This window comes from Macaca fascicularis, chromosome 1 (genome assembly GCF_037993035.2).
Source record: "Macaca fascicularis isolate 582-1 chromosome 1, T2T-MFA8v1.1".
Taxonomy (NCBI): domain Eukaryota; kingdom Metazoa; phylum Chordata; class Mammalia; order Primates; family Cercopithecidae; genus Macaca; species Macaca fascicularis.
In genome coordinates this window covers 844,345-864,651 of record NC_088375.1, presented here as the reverse complement: position 1 = coordinate 864,651, position 20,307 = coordinate 844,345, and the positions used below count along the sequence as shown (strand labels likewise).

Here is a 20,307-nt window from a genome sequence, read left to right as displayed (position 1 = left end):
ATGATACAATTTCAGAAAATTTAAAACTTTATTTCAGGTAATTAAGTCACATATATTCAGGGATTATCAATGATCAGAGTTCTAGACTTTCTTTTCACTAATTCATTGTGCTTGCTATCCTTAAGAGGGACATATCTGTTCACATTCCCATTCAGATTGTTCTTGCTTTTAGCAAAACTTGGGTGCTAAGTTAATTCATTACATTCATTTACCCTTAGGAAATACTGAAATCTGTATTCCCTTGCCAAAGGTGATTTACCTTTCCAAGTGGCATAGCTCCAGGGAAGGTATTTGGTTGTTAGAAACTTTCAGTGACCACATAGGACTTTTAACTAAATAGAGCATGAGACCAGAAGTACAAAGCAGTATTCATAATACTAAGGTTAAGCAAACATTTGTACTCAACCCATCAGAAAGATTCAGTCCCATATATATGTCACACTGGCTGTGATTCTCTACTACAAACGTGAGTCAATTTGTTTGATAATTATTTTTCTTTAATTTTAGGTAGTAATTTCAAATTACTCATTTATTATGTATTCGGCATTTTATACATGAATTTTGAATTGCAAAGCAACCTTTGTAAAGTTGCAGGCACAAATCACACAAATTAAATGTTTTCCTGTCATCCACAGGGTGTTTTGAAAATGTAAAAAGCAGTCTGTGTCCACCCAGAAACACCAAGTCAAAAATTATTGAATAAAGTAGTTAATTAGGTCAAATGATTGAACTTGTATTAGAGGATTTTTTTTTCTCTGAACAGTATGGCTGTTTCAATAATTTCTCCATGTTATATCAATAGCTTGTGGACATAGAGACACTGCCTTTGTGGAGGGTAGGATGTCAGAAAGAAGAGAGAAGGAGGCTGTTGAGTGGAACTCTAATGGTACAGAACAGTGACTTGTGGTGTTTTCAAGTAAGTATGAATGTGGGGAAGGGGATGAAAATCAGTTTACCTACCAACTTCAGAAAGGGCATGGTTTTGACATTAATAGACACAACATTCCTCAGCTATTTCTAAATAAAGTGCCTTGAAGAGCTAAGAAAGACAAATAGAAATAAATATAAATATATATGATAGAAATGTATATATAAATACGTGGAAAAATATATTAAAAATATGTATTTTATACATAAAAATACAAAAGTATTAAAATGTTTTTTTAAAGTCCAGGTACCCTATTTAGTAGCTTAGAATTAATATCAGCTCACAAATTGACCTAAAGAAGAAATATTTATCAGCATTTTTTCACATTCTTATAATTTGCTGAGTTAATATAGCCTTTAATTGAGAGATAAATATTCCACTTGAGAAATAAATATAGCTGTATATTTAAAGTGCCAAAAAATCCTTTATTCAAAAATGATAATTAGTAAAAACAATCAAGCTGGAATACCTTTGCATACCTGAAAGAATTAATGTAGTAAAACTAATTTTCTATTAAATTATCTGACTGATACAATGTGCTGAAAAGTCTAATCTCTAACAATATTATACATCATAATTTTTCACAGCTTAGGATAATACAGGTTTATTGATTTTTGTTACATTTTAATGTTAAATAAAAGAGCAATGGTTCCAAATTAAAGAGATGTTTACTCTTTGCCTCCACCTGTAGAGAAGAGAATTCAATTCTGAAGAAGTATAACCATTTAGAATGAAAAAGTATAAGCATTTAGAAAGTCTACGAATTTTCAAATCTTAGACTTTCACTGTCATGTCAACATAGCATTCAGCTCACTAATCTAATTAATGTTTTATGCTGTGATTTTTAAGCGTCTGAATATATGAATAAATGACAACATAAAATGATCTAAACTAAAAAATTAAAAATAAAAATTTTGTTTCAGTATGCAATATGACTTAAAAAACTATTTTCAAAGTCTTTTATGTGCAAAACTCATGTAATTTTTTGTAGTAACCTTTTTAGAAAGTTCAGTGCTAATCGGTGGCCTGTTAGGACCTGGGCTGCACAGGAGGTGAGCAGCAGGTGAGCGAGCATTACCCACTGAGTTCTGCCTCCTTCAGATCATCAGCAGCATTAGGTTCTCATAGGTGTGTGAGCCCTATTGTGAACTGCGCGTGTGAGGGATCCAGATCGTATGCTCCTTATGAGAATATAATGCCTGATGATCTGAGCTGAAACAGTATCATCCCGAAAACATCCCCTCTCCCACAACCTCCATTGGTGGAAAAGGTTGGGGACCACTAGTTTAAAACATATAAGTAAACAAAATGAAACAAAAATGTTATAGAACTTTCTCCTTATAATGTAAAATGACAGAAATGATTCTTTTTTCCTCATGATTTCATGTTTACTTTTTTTCTTACCACAAATACAAGTTACGTAACTTTGCAGGTAGAAATGTTATTTCACATCCTTCCTAAAATCACGACACATACTAGCAGTGGTACACCTACTGTAATCTGGAAAAAGCTGACTAGACAGTAGTGATTTTTTTTTTCTTGGTGCTTCTCTGCACACTTTTTTATTTTATTTTATTTTGAGTCCTGGGATACATGTGCCAAACATGCAGGTTTGTTACATAGGTATACATGGGCGATGGTGGTTTGGACAGTAGTGATTTTTTGACATGGACTTTTTAATGCCATATCCAGTGCTCTTTTATCCATGCATTCTGCATTAATAAAATGAGTCTGAGAGTGGTTTACAGTTATAATGGAGGCAGTTGAGGTCTGCAGTCAAGGAGTCAGTGGGCTGTGGCAATCACATGAGAAAGATACTTTAAATAGTATGTAAAATAAGGGGAGTGTATACACTACATAGGAGGACAGTAATGCAACTGACAAGGCTTGGCACAGCTTGATTAGGTAGAATCCTTGCCTATTTTGCTGGTTTTCTTGTCCTATAATCTCTGCTTATTTCCCTGAGAGAATAAGAGAATGAGAGAATATTTGATGTTGGTAAATGTTGGGAGAGAATAACAGTAACTATAATGAGTAAGTAGTACTTGGAGTAAGTATAAAACAGGAAACAACTTAAAAATGGTTTCATATCTATGAAGTGTTGTTATTAGTCACAGACAAGGTATCATCTCAAAGATGCTCGTGTTTCTGTGTGTTTGTGTCTGCTCACATCTGAATGCTCACATGGTGGATGTAGTAATTTAATGAGTCCTTGGCCCCGCCTTTCTGGAGGTCCCTGAATGAGACCATCTGTTTCTGAGATGAGGTCTACAATCCTGCAAATATGCAAACCATGACATTTGTGAATTTTCTACGAATCAAAGAGGGAAATTAGCTCGTTATTCAGATGATAAAAGCCTCTTCCTTCTCTATTTTTCCATTTGCACCATCACACCCGTGGAAATTATGGAGATGAGAAATACTACCTCAGACTTTATTCTCCTAGGACTCTTTAACCACACCACAGCCCACCAAGTCCTCTTCATGATGCTTCTGGCCATTGTTTTGACCTCCCTGTTTGGCAATGCCCTCATGATTCTCCTGATTCACTGGGACCGCGGGCTCCACACGCCCATGTACTTCCTCCTGAGCCAACTCTCCCTCATGGACATGATGCTGGTTTCCACCACTGTGCCCAAAATGGCGGCTGACTACCTGACCGGAAATAAGGCCATCTCCCGCGCTGGCTGCGGTGCGCAGATCTTCTTCCTGCTCACCCTGGCGGGTGGAGAGTGCTTCCTCTTAGCAGCCATGGCCTATGACCGCTACGCGGCTGTCTGCCACCCACTCCGACATCCCATGCTCATGAGCTGGCAGCTGTGCCTGAGGATGACCATGTCGTGTTGGCTCCTGGGTGCAGCTGACGGGCTCCTGCAGGCTGCTGCTTCCCTGAGCTTCCCGTATTGCGGGGCGCACGAGCTCGATCATTTCTTCTGCGAGGCCCCCGTGCTGGTGCGTTTGGCTTGTGCTGACACTTCAGTCTTCGAAAACGCCATGTACATCTGCTGTGTGTTAATGCTCCTGGTGCCCTTGTCCCTCATCCTGTCCTCCTATGGTCTCATCCTCGCCGCTGTTCTCCACATGCGCTCTACAGAAGCCCGCAAGAAGGCCTTTGCCACCTGCTCTTCACATGTGGCTGTGGTGGGACTCTTTTATGGAGCTGCCATTTTTACCTACATGAGACCCAAATCTCATAGGTCCACTAACCACGATAAGGTTGTGTCAGCCTTCTACACTGTGTTCACCCCTTTGCTAAACCCCCTCATCTACAGTGTGAGGAACAGTGAGGTCAAGGGAGCCCTGAAACAGTGGCTGGGGACGTGTGTAAACATAAAACACCAGCAAAATGAGGCCCACAGATCAAGATGATCTAGTGTCAAATGAATCTTAAGTTCCTGAATTTATTAACATTTTAACACATTGTAATCTCTCCCTTCAATAATTCATGAAGAGAAAATTAAGTTTATGCATTTATATAATAAGATATTTTGAAGGAAGTGAGACAATTGTATTGAGAGAAACCATTTTTGAGCATTTATGTACTTTTCTTCAAGTGAAGTAAAATCTATATATTACTTTGTATCCTAAAACAACCCCATGATATAAGTACTGTTGACAATATCTCCTACTTTCTAAAAAAAAAAAAATTAACACATGGAAATATTGTTCCCAATTTCACACAGCAAGGAAATATTAAAAAGTGACCCCAGAGCTTGAATTTAACTTGGAATAGTTTATTTATGTTCAATAATGTATTTTGAGTGTTATTTTCGATGTGTATGCTCTACGATAAATAAGTGCAGCACACCAACATGGCACAAGTATACATATGTAACAAACCTGCATGTTATGTACATGTACCCTAGAACTTAAAGTATAATAATAATAATAAAATTTAAAAAAAACTAAATAAGAGGAATCTACCAAAGACAAATAACATTATTTTAAAATTATATTTTAAAATATAGTTGCACGAAAAAAGGGGAAGTCCACAACTAAAATGTAACTGCTATATTGTCACATTTCTTTTGTATTTATTCCACAGTCCATTTTTATTTGGTGTTTAAAGGCAAACCTTTTCAAATTTATGTAATTTTTCATTTAAGTAATATTTATCTTTTCCCAGAGTCTCACTGTAATTGCGTTATAAAATTGCTTTAAATTACAACTAAGTTCTCTTTTCTTCACATGTTTTAAGGTTACCTTGACTTATGGACGTAGGTCCATGGATATGAACTCTGAATTGCATAATCAGGCTGAATCTTAACAGTTACTAACAGTGAGTTATCAAAGCTGAGTAACACTCAACAACATTATACATTATTGGGTCACCTTACTTCTGTCAAGGCATAGGTGAGTAGAGATATTTCTGATGAAAAACTTGAGACACCTTCTAAAGGTCTGGGGTTTGCAAAACAAAAAAAGATTATTTATTTATAAAGACACAAGCTAGATAATGATGGCAGAAAGCTGTGGTTATCAAAGCCAAATTGTAATCAGAGACTGGATATCACATTGTCTTAGAGAGTTTTATGATAAAGACTATATTTCCTTTATGTAAAACACACTTAAGAAATAATATAAGTTTTAAGCACACAATGGGAAATAACTAAGAGCTTCCAGGGACAATGTATCTTCAATATAAGTGTCTGAAAGTTAATCCGCCATTTCAGACCATCCTGAATTTCAAAAGGGGCTTGTTTTAGAACAAGTGAGAGGAGTTTCCTTCTTCATCTAGAGCTTCAGTTTCCAAAGCAGTAATGTATTTAAGATAATACCTTCACCAGTGCATGTAAATCCTGAGCTCATGTCTCGAGAGAAGGTTGTTAAGTAAACTCTTGTCTCCTTGGAAGACTTGAGGATGACAGGAGAGAGCATCACCTGTTTAAGACTAAGAGTTTGCTACTCTTGTTAATTATCTCCTTACCCAGTGTTAGGGTGAGAAAGGAACAGAACTGCATAATTTCTGTCCTTTATACCATCTAAAAACTCTTCTCTTAGAATGGATGAAAATTACACAAGCACATGTAGTCGTGGAAATTTCATTACTCATACCAGCTTCATTCACCATCAGAGAAATTATTTTAAAACATGTTGAGCTAAAAAATGGTAAACTAGTCCTATAAAATTTTGGAAGAATAAAAAATTCTAACCAGAAAATTAAGCCTAATATACAGGAGAAAGCTAAAGCAATGACAACAACAACAAAAACACAGAATGAACATTATCTCCAAGCAAATGTAAGACATGAATAAAAATGCACAAAATACCTATAAAAATAGAAATATGTTTCAAAGAAGTGGTATTTCAGACTTGTTATCTGACCACAGTGAAATTAAATATAAAATAACAATTTTAAATAATTTCAGAAATTATATGCTCATTTCTTATTGCATTTTAAATTTGCAGATGTTTCTACTCTTAATTTCTTAATAAAGGTTTCCATAGAAAATCTTCAAAATCTCCAAAATCTTCAAAATGGTGGGTTAACTTTCAGACACTTATATTGAAGATACATTGTCTCTGGAAGCTCTTAGTGATTTCCCATTGTGTGTTTTAAAATGAGCTGATATGGTTCTCATGAATCTCTAAAGTTAAAGAAGGAGTACTTGATAGAGACAGATTATACAAGAGCATGAATGGTAGAAACAAAATTTTGAATGAGGAGTTACTTAAAATATACGAGGCTCTAGCACCCAGAGACATAGAAGCAAGATGAGGCATTGAACTGATCTTGGATATTACCTGCTATCTTCAATCCTTCTGGCTGTTTCTTTTACACTGCCTATATATTCTCTTTAATGTGTAATTTTTAAGTCATTAAGAAACATAATGTTGCAGCTCCAACTGGAATTTATTCATCTTCTGCTGTGCAGAAGCTCTTTAGTTTAATTAGATCCCATTTGTCAATTCTGGTTTTGTTGCCATTGCTTTTGGTGATTTAGTCATGACGTCTTTGCTCATGTCTGTGTCCTGAATGGTATTGCCTAGGTTTTCTTCTAGGGTTTTTATGGTTTTATGTTTTATGCTTAAGTCCTTAATCCATCTTGAGTGAAGTTTTGTATAAAGTGTAAGGAAGAGGTCCAGTTTCAGTTTTCTCTATATAGCTAGCCAGATTTCCTAGCACCATTTATTAAATAGGGAATCCTTTCCCTATTGCTTGTTTTTGTCAGGTTTGTCAAAGAACAGATGGTTGTAGATGTGTGGCATTAATTCTGAGGCCTCTCTTCTGTTTATTGCTCTATATATCTGTTTTGGTACCAGTACCATGCTGTTTTGTTTACTGTAGCCTTGTAGTATAGTTTGAAGTCAGGTGGCATGATGCCTCCAGCTTTGCCCTTTTTGCTTAGGATTGTCTTGGCTAAATGGGCTCTTTTTTGGTTTCATATGAAATTTAAAGTAGTTTTCTCTAATTCTGAGAAGAAAGTCAATGGCAGCTTGATGGGGATAGCAATTAATGTATAAATTACTTTGAGCAGTATGGCCATTTTCATGGTTTTGATTCTTCCTATCCATGAGCATGGAATATTTTTTCATTTGTTTGTGTCCTCTCTTATTTCCTTGAGCAGTGATTTGTAGTTCTCCTTGAAGAGGTCCTTCATATCCTTTGTAAGTTGTATTCCTAGGTGTTTTATTCCCTTTGCAGCAATTCTGAATGGGCGATAACTCATGGTTTGGCTCTCTGTCTATCATTGGTGTGTAGGAATCCTTGTGATTTTTACATATTGATTTTGTATCCTGAGACTTTGGTGAAGTTGCCTGTCAGCTTAAAGAGATTTTGGGCTGAGACGATGGGGTTTTCTAAGTATGCAATCATGTAATCTGCAAACGGAGACAATTTGACTTCCTCTCTTCCTATTGGAATCATCAGAGTGAACAGGCTACTTACAGACTGGGAGAAAATTTTTGCAATTTATCCATCTGACAAAGAGCTAATAGCAAGAATCTACCAGGAAGTTAAACATACTTACAAGAAAAAAAAAATCCCATCAAAAAGTGGGCAAAGTATATGAACAGACACTTCTCAAACAAAAACATTTATGTGGCCAAGAAACATATGAAAAAAGCTCATCATCACTGGTCCTTATAGAAATGCAAATTGAAACCACAATAACATACCATGTCATGCCAGTTAGAATGGGCATCACTAAAAAGTCAGGAAACAACAGATGCTGATGAGGATGTCGAAAAATAGGAACGTTTTTACACTGTTGCTGGGAGTGTAAATTAGTTTAACCATTGTGGAAGACGGTGTGGTGATTCCTCAAGGATCTAGGACCAGAAATACGATTTGACCCTGCAATCCCATTTCTGAGTATATACCCAAAGGATTAGAAACCATTCTACTATAAAGACACATGCACACATATGTTTATTGCAGCTATTTCCAATAGTAAAGACTTGAATCCAACACAAATGCCCATCAATGATAGACTAGCTAAAGACAGTATGGCACATATACACCACAGGACTATACAGCCATTAGAAAGGAGGAGTTTATGTCCTTTGCAGGGACATGGATGAAGCTGGAAACCATCATTCTCAGGAGACTAACACAAGAACAGTAAACCAAACACTGCATATTCTCATTCATAAGTGGAAGTTGAACAATGAGAGTACATGGACACAGGGAGGGAAACATTACCCACTGAGGCCTATTGAGGGGTGGGGGGCTAGGGGAGGGATAGCATTAGGAGAAATATCTAATGTAGATGATGGGTTGATGGGTCCAACAAACCACCATGGCACATGTATACCTATGTAACAAAACTGCACGTTCTGCACATGTACCCCAGAACTTAAAGTATAATTTTAATAAATTAAAATAAATACCTAATACAATAAAAAAGAATTCGTTCATCTTCAAAGTGCAATTTATTTACATTAATACAGATTTATTTAATACTGTTCATGCAAATCTTAATTGTACAGCTGGTAAATTTTTTACATATGTAAAAATCGTATGTATCTGTGTAACTACAACAAAAAGATCATCTAGTTCCCTTTATGTCTTCCTTTTGTCCCTTCCAAGTCGATGCCTTCACAAAGGAAATCATTATCCTAACATATTGGTGGGGAGGGAGAGCTGACTCTTCTGGCTGATTTGTTAAGAATTCCTTGTGCATGTTGGATATCAATATTTTGCCCAATATCTTCCAATGTATGGCTTGCATCTCTTTTACAACGGAGATGTTTTATGAGCAGAAAGTTTTAGTTGTATGAAGATAAATTCATCAATCTTTTATTTCGTGGTTTTTCTTTTGGTTTTCTTTAAGAAATCTTGGCCTAATCCAAGTCATAAAGATAGTCTACTATGCTAACATTATAATTCTTTTCAAATTAGTTTTTGCATATGTGTTGTTGGATCGTTACATACTGACCCAGCATTATTTATTGAAAAGGCCTCAGTGGCAGATTAGGTATTATTATTAATTATGTATCTATGTGGGACAATTAATAGACTGACCATTTTTACCCTTTGTCTATATTTCTATTACTGAACAGATATCACAGTATATTAACTTTTGTAGCCTTATAAAATGTTTTGATATTAGGTAGAATAATCATCCTATCTTATTTTTTGTCTTTCTTTTTGTTTTCAAGTTTTCTGTTTTTGATTGTTTGCATTCTTGTAGAAATTTTAGATTCTGCTTGTAATTTCACAAACAAAAGTGCTGTACTTTTAAAATTGAAATTCAGTAAGTATTTAGTTCAATTTAGGGAAAATATATAACTTAAAGATTACTTTTTTCTTTATTATTACAATTTTTGCATTGGATTTTTTTGTTGCCATTATTTGTGTTTGAGTTTTGGGACATTTTAAAAAAGTACACAAAATTCCTGTATACCCTTCACTCAACTTGTCCCAATGATACTATGTTATATAACCATAGTACATTATCAAACCCAGAAAATTCACATTGGTAACTACTATTAACTCATTCAAATTTCACCAGTTGTTACGTGTATTTTGTGTGTGTGTGTGTTTGTAGAATTCTATGAAATTTTACACATGTGTAGATTTATGTAACTGTCATCCCAATCAGGATATAGAACTGTTTTATTACCACAAAGAAACTTCCTCTTGTTATTTCTCAATAGTCAGTCATACCCTCTCCCAAACCTCCTAACCTCTGGAGACCAAAGATCTATTCTACATCACTATAATTTCACTGCTCAGATACAGATATAGTTATAAAACATACAATATGTGAATGTTTGAGATCGATTTTTCTTTTTTTTTACAAAGTACAATGCCCTTGAGCTCTATCCAGGTTATTATATGTGTCAATAACTTCTTCTTTTTAATTCCTGAATAGCATTCTAGTATCTAATTGTACCAAAGTTTGTTTATGCATTTGTATTGAAGGACATTTGTGTTATTTACAGGTTTTGCTATTACAACTGAAGCTGCTATGGACATTCATGTCAGGTTTTTGAATGAAGTTTTTATTTCTCTAGGATTACTATGCAGGAACATGGGGTTGTAAAATGAATCATTGCCATCCTTGTGTTGTATAATAAATGTGTATTTAATTTTTGTATTTTTAGTAGAGATGGGGTTTTATCATATTGCCTGGGATGATTTCGATCTCCTGACCTCGTGATCCACTCACCTCGGACTCCCAAAATGCTGGGATTACAGGAGGGAGGCACCGCACCTGGCCAGCTGTACCATTTTTTATTCCCACCAGCAATTTTTGAAATATCCAGTTGCATTGCATCTTCTTTAGCACTTGGTATTATCAATATTTTTATTCTGATAAGTATGTAGTTTATTTTATCACAGATTTAATTTTCATTATTAAAACATATTGGAAATCATTTTCGTGTTTTTATTTTGCTTATTTAGCTGTTTATCCTACTTAATGAAATGTCTCTTAATGTTTTTATCATTTATTTTCACTGTTGACTTTTAGTGTTCTTTGAACATTCTAGAGAATAGCCCTTTGTCACATTTATGACTTGCATGTATTGACATACATATATTTCGTTCATGAGTTGTCTAACTCTTTTACTCATAGTCTGATTGGATTTAGTTTTTATTTACTGGGAAATATATAGTTATCTGTATATTTTCTATAGGTCTTTTGACTGAGATGTGATTTGTAAATATTTTCTCCTAATCTCTCTTTAACACAACAAAAGCTTTTAATTTTCATGAAGTCCTACTTAGACAGTTTTTCTTAATGGTTCATGTCATTGCTGTCATGCCCAAGAATTATTTGCCTAACCCCAAGTCATAAAGATTTTTCTTCTATGTCTTCTAAAATTTTTATTTTTATTTATAACTTCAACTTTTATTTTAGATTCAGGGGGGTTCATGTGCAGTTTTGTTAAATGTTATATTGCATGATACCTAACTTTGGGGTACAAATTCTGTCATCCAGATAATGAGCATAGCACCAATAGGTAATATTTCACCCCATGTTTCCCCCTCCTTAGCCTCTTTAGTAGTCTTCAGTGTCTTTTGTTCCCATGCTTGTATCCTACTGTACTCAATGTTTAGCTTGCCCTTGTAAGTGAGAACATTCACTATTTAGTTTTCTGTTCCTGCTCTCAGCTTGAACGTTATTGGTGTATAGAAATGCTATTGATTTTTATATGTTCATTTTGTATTCTGAAACTTTGCTGAAGTTGTTTACCAGTTCTAGGAGCCTTTTGGCTGTGTCTTTGGGGTTTTCTAGGTATAGAATCATATCATTAACAAAGAAAGATAATTTGACTTCTTCCTTTTTTAAAACATTTTACCTCTTCCCCACTAGTGTGAGTGATGACAGAGAGCTCGTATTACTCTCCATCACCACTAGCATTTGGCATTTGAATATTTTTAATTTTAATCCTTCTAGTTGTGGTTCTTTATGTCATTTTAAGATATTCCATTACCTGGAGAATAATGAAGTTCGGCACCTTCTTAGATGCTTACCTGTCATCGATATATGCTATTTTAAGAAGAGTATCTTTATATATTTGGCCAAAATATTTTTGTTTTTATTATTTCATTTAGTTTTAAATTTTTTATTTATTCTGGACAAAACTACATTTTCAAACATCTGTACTATAAATACTTTTTCCTTCCTTTTGGCTAGCCTGTTTATTATTTTAATGGTATATTTTGCACAGTCGAAGTTTTAATTTTTGTAAAGTCCAATGTATAATTTTGTTCTATAGAATTAGTGGGCTTTTCTTATGTATTTTCTCTACAAAAAACTATACACTTCAAGAATTAACGGGTAGCATCTTATTTTTTAGAGCTTTGTAGATTTATTATTTATATTAGTCCATAGATCAATTGAGAGAGATTTGTGGCTTTTAAGTGTACATATTTTAGTCAAAACATGTTATCTACATATTAATTTTTCTATAATATTTCTAAGCAAGTTTTTATGGAATCAAACAGAAACATCTTGCACAGATTTTCATATATTTATTTTTATGCATTTTGTTATTTCATTTAACCAAAATGTTTATTTAAAATTTTTTTGTTTATTTGGTTTAATCAAAATGTTTATTTTTAAACTTTTAAATATAATTGTAGAAATGAATGCAATGCATTTTGTTTTGAACTGTACTCTGTCTTCTGCTACTTTTCCAGACGTTTTTACTCTTTATATTATATTTGAGGTTTGTATTTTTTCAATTAGGCTAAAAACTTCTAGATAAAAAGAAGGGTAAAAGAAAAAATCACAATGAAAAGTCTTCAAAAACAAATATAAAATAATGATGATAAGCATGTAATTTATCAAATTATTTAGTAACAAAAAATCTCAGTCCATATGGTTTCAGCAGTATACTCAATCAATTTTATAAGGGAAAAATAACACTACTAATATTACACAACCATTTAATAACATAGAATAGGAAGGAACGTGTCCTGACTCATGTTGTTTAACAAAACATTGATACCATGATATGAGAAATTACACTAAATAATATATATCAGTGTCCATTATTAATATACATGCATCACTACCCTCTGGTTGGTACAAAGGCTGCCTCTAGAAGTGTGAGTGGAGACCATCTGGGGCCAGTAGTGAGGTGCCTCTCTGCCACAAGGTGTCAAAAGAGACTATGTGGAAAACCTTGGCTTGCATTCCTGCCGGGCTGTAACCATGTGACAGCTCTCTTCTTCCAGCAGTAAGGTGTCAGAGAAGACTGAGTAAAATAGATGGTTTAAATAAGATCCAAAGTTGAAAGCGCAATAATCGAAATGCCCAGAATACAATTGAAAATAGCTTCTTATACAAATAAATGAGAAAATGACATCCTGAAAATCATGACTAACAAGACATTGATGGTGAAAACATAGGTGTTCAATTTCTCTCACAAAGATTTTAGTAGAGATATCATAAAAATGACAAAGCAGGTAAGTTTAAACACAGCTGAAATAAATAAATAAGAATACTCAACAAAGAAATAAAGCATCACAATAAATAAATAAAACATTGAAAAAAGAATGAAATGGATATTTTAGAACTGCAAGATACATCACCCAAAATTTTAAAAAAATTACTATCTGGGCTAAACGGAATTTGTCACCTCCTGCCTCGCAAGAGGTCCTGAAGTGAGTGCTAAATATGCAAGAATATGGAAAAGAAAGATGATTACTGACCACCAAAACAAAGAAACCACACACACATAAGTAAAGACCATTGACACTATAAAGCAACCACACAAACAAGTCTGCATAATAAGCTGCTAACAATACAATGACAGGATCAAATACCCACATCTCAATATAAACACCAAATTCAAATGGGCAAAATGCCCCAAAATAAAAGGAACAGAGTGGCAAGTTGGATAAAGAAGCAAAAACCAACCATATGCTGTCTTCAAGAGATCCATCTCACATGCCATGACACCCATAGGCTCAGCGTAATGGGGTGGAAGAAAAATCTACCAAGCAAATGGAAAACAAAACAAAAAAAAAAGCAGAGATCACCATCTTAAAATCGGACAAAACAGACATTTCAATCCAACAAAGATTAAAAAACAAGCAAACAAAAAAAGAAGGAGGAGACATAATGGTAAAGGTTTCAGGTCATCAAGACCTAATCATCTTAAATATATATGGACCCAACACAGAACCATCCAGATTCATAAAGCAAGTTCTTAGAGACCTAGGAAGAGACTTAGATAACCACATAACAGGGGACGACTTCAACACCCCATTGACAGCGTTAGACAGATCATCCAGGCAGAAAACTGACAAATATATTTGGGACCTGAACTTGATACTTGGCTAAATGGACCTCATAAACATCTACAGATATCACCCCCTCCAAAAAACAAAGAATGTTCAAAGACATTCTTTGAAATGAATGAATACAAAATTGTAACAAACCAGAATCCCTGGAACACAACTAAAGCGCTGTTAAAAGGAAAGTTTATAGTGTGAAATGCCCATATAAAAAATTAGAAAGATCTTGAATTAACAACCTAACATTACACCTACAGGAACTAGAGAAACAAGAGCAAACCAAAACCAGAGCTAGCAGAAGACAAGAGATAACTAAAATCAGAGTTGAACCAAATGAAGTTGAGATGCAAAAAATTACACAAAAGACCAATGAATCCAGATATTGTTTTGTTGAAAGAATAAATAAGATTGATAGAATGCTAGTTAGACTAAAAGAGAAAATTCAAATAAACAAAATTAGAAATAACAAGGGGTGCATTACAACCAAACCCAAAGATATTAAAAAAAAACCCAGAGACAATTATGAATACCTATATACACACAAATTAGAAAACCTACAAGAAATTAATATATTCCCGGAAAAATGCAACCTCCCAAGATTGAGCCAGGAAGAAATGGAAATCCTGAACAGACCAATATTGAGTTCCAAATTGAATCAATACTAAAAGGCCTACCAGCTAGAAAAAGCCCAGGAGCAGAAAGATTTATAGTCAAATTATATCAGATGTAAAAGAAGAGCTAGTCGCAATCCAACTGAAACTATTGCAAAATAATTGAGGAGAAAGAACTTCTCTCTAACTCACTCTATGAGACCCAAATCATTCTAATACCAAAACCTCACAGACACAGACAAAAGAGAGAAATTCAGGCCAGTATCTGGATAAACATAAATGCAAAAATCCTCAACAGAATACCAGCAAACCAAATCTACCAGAACATCAAAAAACTAATCCACCACAATCAAGTAGGGTTATTCCTGGGATGCAAGATTGGTTCAGTATACACAAATCAATAAATGTGATTCATCACATAAGCAGAAAATCAATACATTTGATTCAACACATAAAAGTCACATAGTCATCTCAATAGATGCAAAAAAGGCAAAAAAAGGCCTTGGATATTAAGCATAACATACCTCCATGTTAAAACCGCTCAGCAAACTGGGCATTAAAGAAACATATTCAAAAATAATAAGAGCCATATATAACAACTCCATAGCCAACATCATACTAAATAGGCAAAATCTGGAAGCATTCTCTTTGAAAACTTAAGACAAGGATACCCTTTCTCATCACATTTATTCAACATAATTCTGGAAGTCCTAGCCAGAGCAATTAGGCAAGAGAGAAAAATGAAAAGCATTTAAACAAGAAGACAGGAAGTCAAAATATCTCTCTTCATAGATGATAACATTCTATATCTGGAAAACCCCATAGTCTTTGTCCAAAATCTCCCTGATCTGACAAACTTCAGCAAAGTTTCAGCATACAAAATCAATGTACAAAAAACAGTGGCATTTCTATACACCAATAGCAGCTAAGGTAAGAGTCAAACCAGGAACTCAATCCTATTCACAATGACCATGAAAAGAATACAGCTAACCAGGGTGGTGAAAGGTCTCTACAATAAGAGATTAAAACACAGATCAAAGTAATTAAAGATGACACACAAATGGAAAATCTTTCCATGTTCATGGTTAGGAAAATTCAATATTGTTAAAATGGCCATGCTGCCCAAAGCAATTTACAGATTCAATACTATTCCTAGGTCAAACTGCCAATGGCATTCCTCATAAAATTAGAGAAAACAATTTTAAAATTCCTATGGAATTAAAAAGGAACCCAAATAGCCAAGGCAATCCTAAGCCAAAAGAACAAAGCTAGAGGCATTGCATTACCTGACTTCAAACTATACTACAAAGCTACAATAATCAAAACAGCATGTTAATGGTACAACAACAGACACATAGACCAATGGAACAGAATGGAGAACCCAGAAATAATGCTGTACACCTACAGCCATCTGACTTTTCGACAAAGTCAACCAAAATAATCAATAGGGAAATGACTTCCTGTTTAATAAATGGTGCTGGGATAACTGTCTAGTCAAATGCAGAAGATTGTAACTGGAACGCTTCCTCACATCACATACAAAAATCAACTTTAGATGGACTAAAGAGTTAAATGTAAAACATAAAACTATAAATACTCTGAAAACTAATTTAGGAAATATGCCACTCTGGACGTAGGACCTGGCAAAGATTTTACAACAAAGATGCCAGAATTGATTGCAACAACAAAAAAACATAAATTAACAAGTGGAACCTAATTAAATTAAAGAGCTGTTGCAGCACAAAACAAATTATCAAAGGAGAAAACCAACAAACTAGAGAATGGGATAAAATATTTGCAAATATGCATCCAACAACACTTACTATCCAGAATCTATAAGAAATTTAATCAAATTAACAGAAAACAAACAACCCAATAAAAAGTGGTCAAAAGACGTGAATAGACCCTTTTCAAAAGATGACATTCATGTTGCCAATAAGCATATGGAAAAGTGCTCAATATCACTAATCATTAGAGAAATGCACAACAAAACCACAATGAGATACCATCTCATACCAGTCAGAATCGATATTATTAAAAAATCTAAAAATAACAAATGATGGTGAGGTTGCAGAGAAAAGGGAACATTTACACACCCTTCGTAGGAATGTAAATTAGTTCAACCATTGTGGAAAGTAGCTTTGTTATTTCTCAAAGAACTTAAAACAGAACTACCACTCAAGCCACCCATCTCAATATTACTTGTATACCCAAAGGAGTATACATTGTTCTACAGTAAAATAACCTGCACATATATGTTCATTCCAACACAATTCACAGTAGCAAAGACATGGAATCAACCTCCATGCCCATCAATAGTAGACTGGATAAAGAAAATGTAGTACATATACACCATGAAATACTATGCAGCCATAAAAAGACTGAGATTATGTCCTTTACAGCAACATGAAGTGGACGCCATTAGTCTAAAGAAACCAACAAAGGAGATACAAACCAAACACGGCACGTTCACACTTATAAGTGGGAGCTAAACATTAAGTACACATGGACACAAAGAAGGGAACAACAGATACCAGGGCCTACTTGAGGGTGGAAGGTGAGAGAGAATGAGAAACCAGCTATTGGGTACTATGCTTATTACCTGGGTATGTCTAACCCCCGTGTCATACCTGTATGAAAAACATACACATGCACCCCAGAAACTAGAAGTAAAAAAATAAAAAAACTCAATAAACAATAGGGTTCAGGGAGCTTCTGTGTTAGCAAACACATTTACGTACCCTGAGAGTGGCACACCTCAAGTCCACAGAGATGTTACCAAACTAAATGTATGTCAGCCTGCCTGATACTGCAAAGTCAAATGCTGACATGCAGATTGCAGCAAGAGAACACGAGGAATTTATTACAGGGGGCCAACCTAGGAGAAGCGGGCAACTAATGCTTAAGATCTGAACTCTCTGATGGATGGCTTACAGTAAGTTTTTAAAGACAGGGAGACAGAGGTTACAGGCAATGTCATAAATCAGTATATGGACATTATATATGGGCTCTACCTGAAAAAATGGGACATCTCAAAGTGGGGGCCCACACATCATAGTTAGAGTCAAACATTTTCTGATTTGTGTTTGGTTAATGAGGCAAAGTTTTGTCTAAAAAATTGAAGTCAGCAGAAAAGAATGTTAGCCCTCATCCATGGGTGTGACTTTCTCCAGGCCTCTCAGGAAGAAATTCAGAAGAAAACATGGTGGTCTGAGTTCTGTCCTTAGTTTCCCTTTATCTGAGGTCTATGTGCCGGTAGATCTATTTAGTGGGGTTCCATGTTTCTGAAAAACAACTCATAAACATATGGAAGATGTTATTTTAGTTTTTGTAATGGAACTAAAGATCCTGTGATTTTTAACTTCCTTGACTATTGTATTAGGCAATTATTACCTTCTTACTTATGAAGTTGCGTGTTTATTTCACAGGACTAGCTAGGTGCCTGGAATTTCTCTGAAAGAACTTAAGCTTATCATTTATCTTTGCACTTGCAGGAACTTGCAGGTCACTAAGAGGGGTCCCTGCTCCATCTCAAGCCCCATGACCCAACTTCTGGTGAGGTGGAGGCTGGAGATTGACTCAATTACCAACGGCCACATTAATCTATATATAATGAAACCACAATAAAACCCATAACAACACGGTTCAGGGACCTTCTGAGTTAGCAAACACATTTGCTTGCCCAGAGGACGGCAGACCCCATCTCCACAGACACAGCTCGTATGCTTGGGATTCTTCTGGAGCTTCCCAGATGTACCTCTTCATCTGACTCTTCATTTATATCTTTTATAATAAACTATAATAGTGAGTGTAGCATTTTCCTTATTTCCATGCTTCATTCTACCCAGTTATATAGCCCCATAATAGGCCCCAGTGTGTGATGTTCCCCTTCCCGAGTCCAAGTGATCTCATTGTTCAGTTCCCACCTATGAGTGAGAACATGCGGTGTTTGGTTTTCTGTTCTTGCGATAGTTTGCTGAGAATGATGGTTTCCAGCTGCATCCATGTCCCTACAAAGGACACAAACTCATCCTTTTTTATGGCTGCATAGTATTCCATGGTGTATATGTGCCACATTTTCTTAATCCAGTCTGTCACTGATGGACATTTGGGTTGATTCCAAGTCTTTGCTATTGTGAATAGTGCTGCAATGAACATACGTGTGCATATGTCTTTATAGCAGCATGATTTATAATCCTTTGGGTACATATCCAGTAATGCGATGGCTGGGTCATATGGTACATCTAGTTCTAGATCCTTGAGGAATCGCCATACTGTTTTCCATAATGGTTGAACTAGTTTACAATCCCACCAACAGTGTAAAAGTGTTCCTATTTCTCCACATCCTCTCCAGCACCTGTTGTTTCCTGACTTTTTAATGATTGCCATTCTAACTGGTGTGAGATGGTATCTCATTGTGGTTTTGATTTGCATTCCTCTGATGGCCAGTGATGATGAGCATTTTTTCATGTGTCTGTTGGCTGTATGAATGTCTTCTTTTGAGAAATGTCTGTTCATATCCTTTGCCCACTTTTTGATGGGGTTGTTTGTTTTTTTCTTGTAAATTTGTTTGAGTTCTTTGTAGGTTCTGGATATTAGCCCTTTGTCAGATGAGTAGATTGCAAAAATTTTCTCCCATTCTGTAGGTTGCCTGTTCATTCTGATGGTAGTTTCTTTTGCTGTGCAGAAGCTCTTTAGCTTAATTAGATCCCATTTGTCAATTTTGGCTTTTGTTGCTGTTGTTTTTGGTATTTTAGACATGAAGTCCTTGCCCATGTCTATGTCCTGAATGGTATTACCTAGGTTTTCTTCTAGGGTTTTTATGGTTTTAGGTCTAACATTTAAGTCTCTAATCCATCTTGAATTAATTTTCGTATAAGGAGTAAGGAGAGGATCCAGTTTCAGCTTTCTACATATGGCTAGCCAATTTTCCCAGCACCATTTATTAAATAGGGAATCCTTTCCCCATTTCTTGTTTTGTCAGGTTTGTCAAAGATCAGATGGCTGTAGATGTGTGGTATTATTTCTGAGGACTCTGTTCTGTTCCATTGGTCTATATCTCTGTTTTGGTACCAGTACCATGCTGTTTTGGTTACTGTAGCCTTGTAATAAAGTTTGAAGTCAGGTAGCATGATGCCTCCAGCTTTGTTCTTTTGACTTAGGATTGGCTTGGCAATGCAGGGTCTTTTTTGGTTCCATATGAACTTTAAAGCAGTTTTTTCCAATTCTGTGAAGAAAGTCATTGGTAGCTTGATGGGGATGGCATTGAATCTATAAATTACCTTGGGCAGTATGGCCATTTTCACAATATTGATTCTTCCTATCCATGAGCATGGTATGTTCTTCCATTTGTTTGTGTCCCCTTTTATTTCAGTGAGCAGTGGTTTGTAGTTCTCCTTGAAGAGGTCCTTTACATCCCTTGTAAGTTGGATTCCTAGGTATTTTATTCTCTTTGAAGATATTGTAAATGGAATAAAGTTGTTAATTAAGTCAAATGATTGAGTTTGTATTAGAGGATTCTTTTCTAGTGAACAGTGTGGCTGTTTCAATAATTTCTCCATGTTATA

General features: G+C 35.2%; 1 protein-coding gene across 2 annotated transcripts in view; it reads left to right on the top strand.

The window, feature by feature from the left end:
• LOC102130647 (olfactory receptor 2T33) overlaps positions 1–10,753 on the top strand; it is a 277,856-nt gene extending 267,103 nt beyond the window's left edge. Inside the window, exons 3-4 of one of the 2 annotated variants that reach the window (XR_010577806.1) lie at positions 803–916; positions 10,481–10,753. Coding sequence is in view for 1 of the 2 variants with exons in the window: in XM_065519973.1 (XP_065376045.1) it covers positions 3,335–4,297 (963 nt within the window). In the remaining variant the exon portion in view is untranslated. Of the gene's footprint in view, positions 1–802; positions 5,582–10,480 lie in introns of those variants that run through there. The other variant, XM_065519973.1, reaches the window with a different exon arrangement.
• The last annotated feature ends 9,554 nt before the right edge of the window (positions 10,754–20,307 follow it).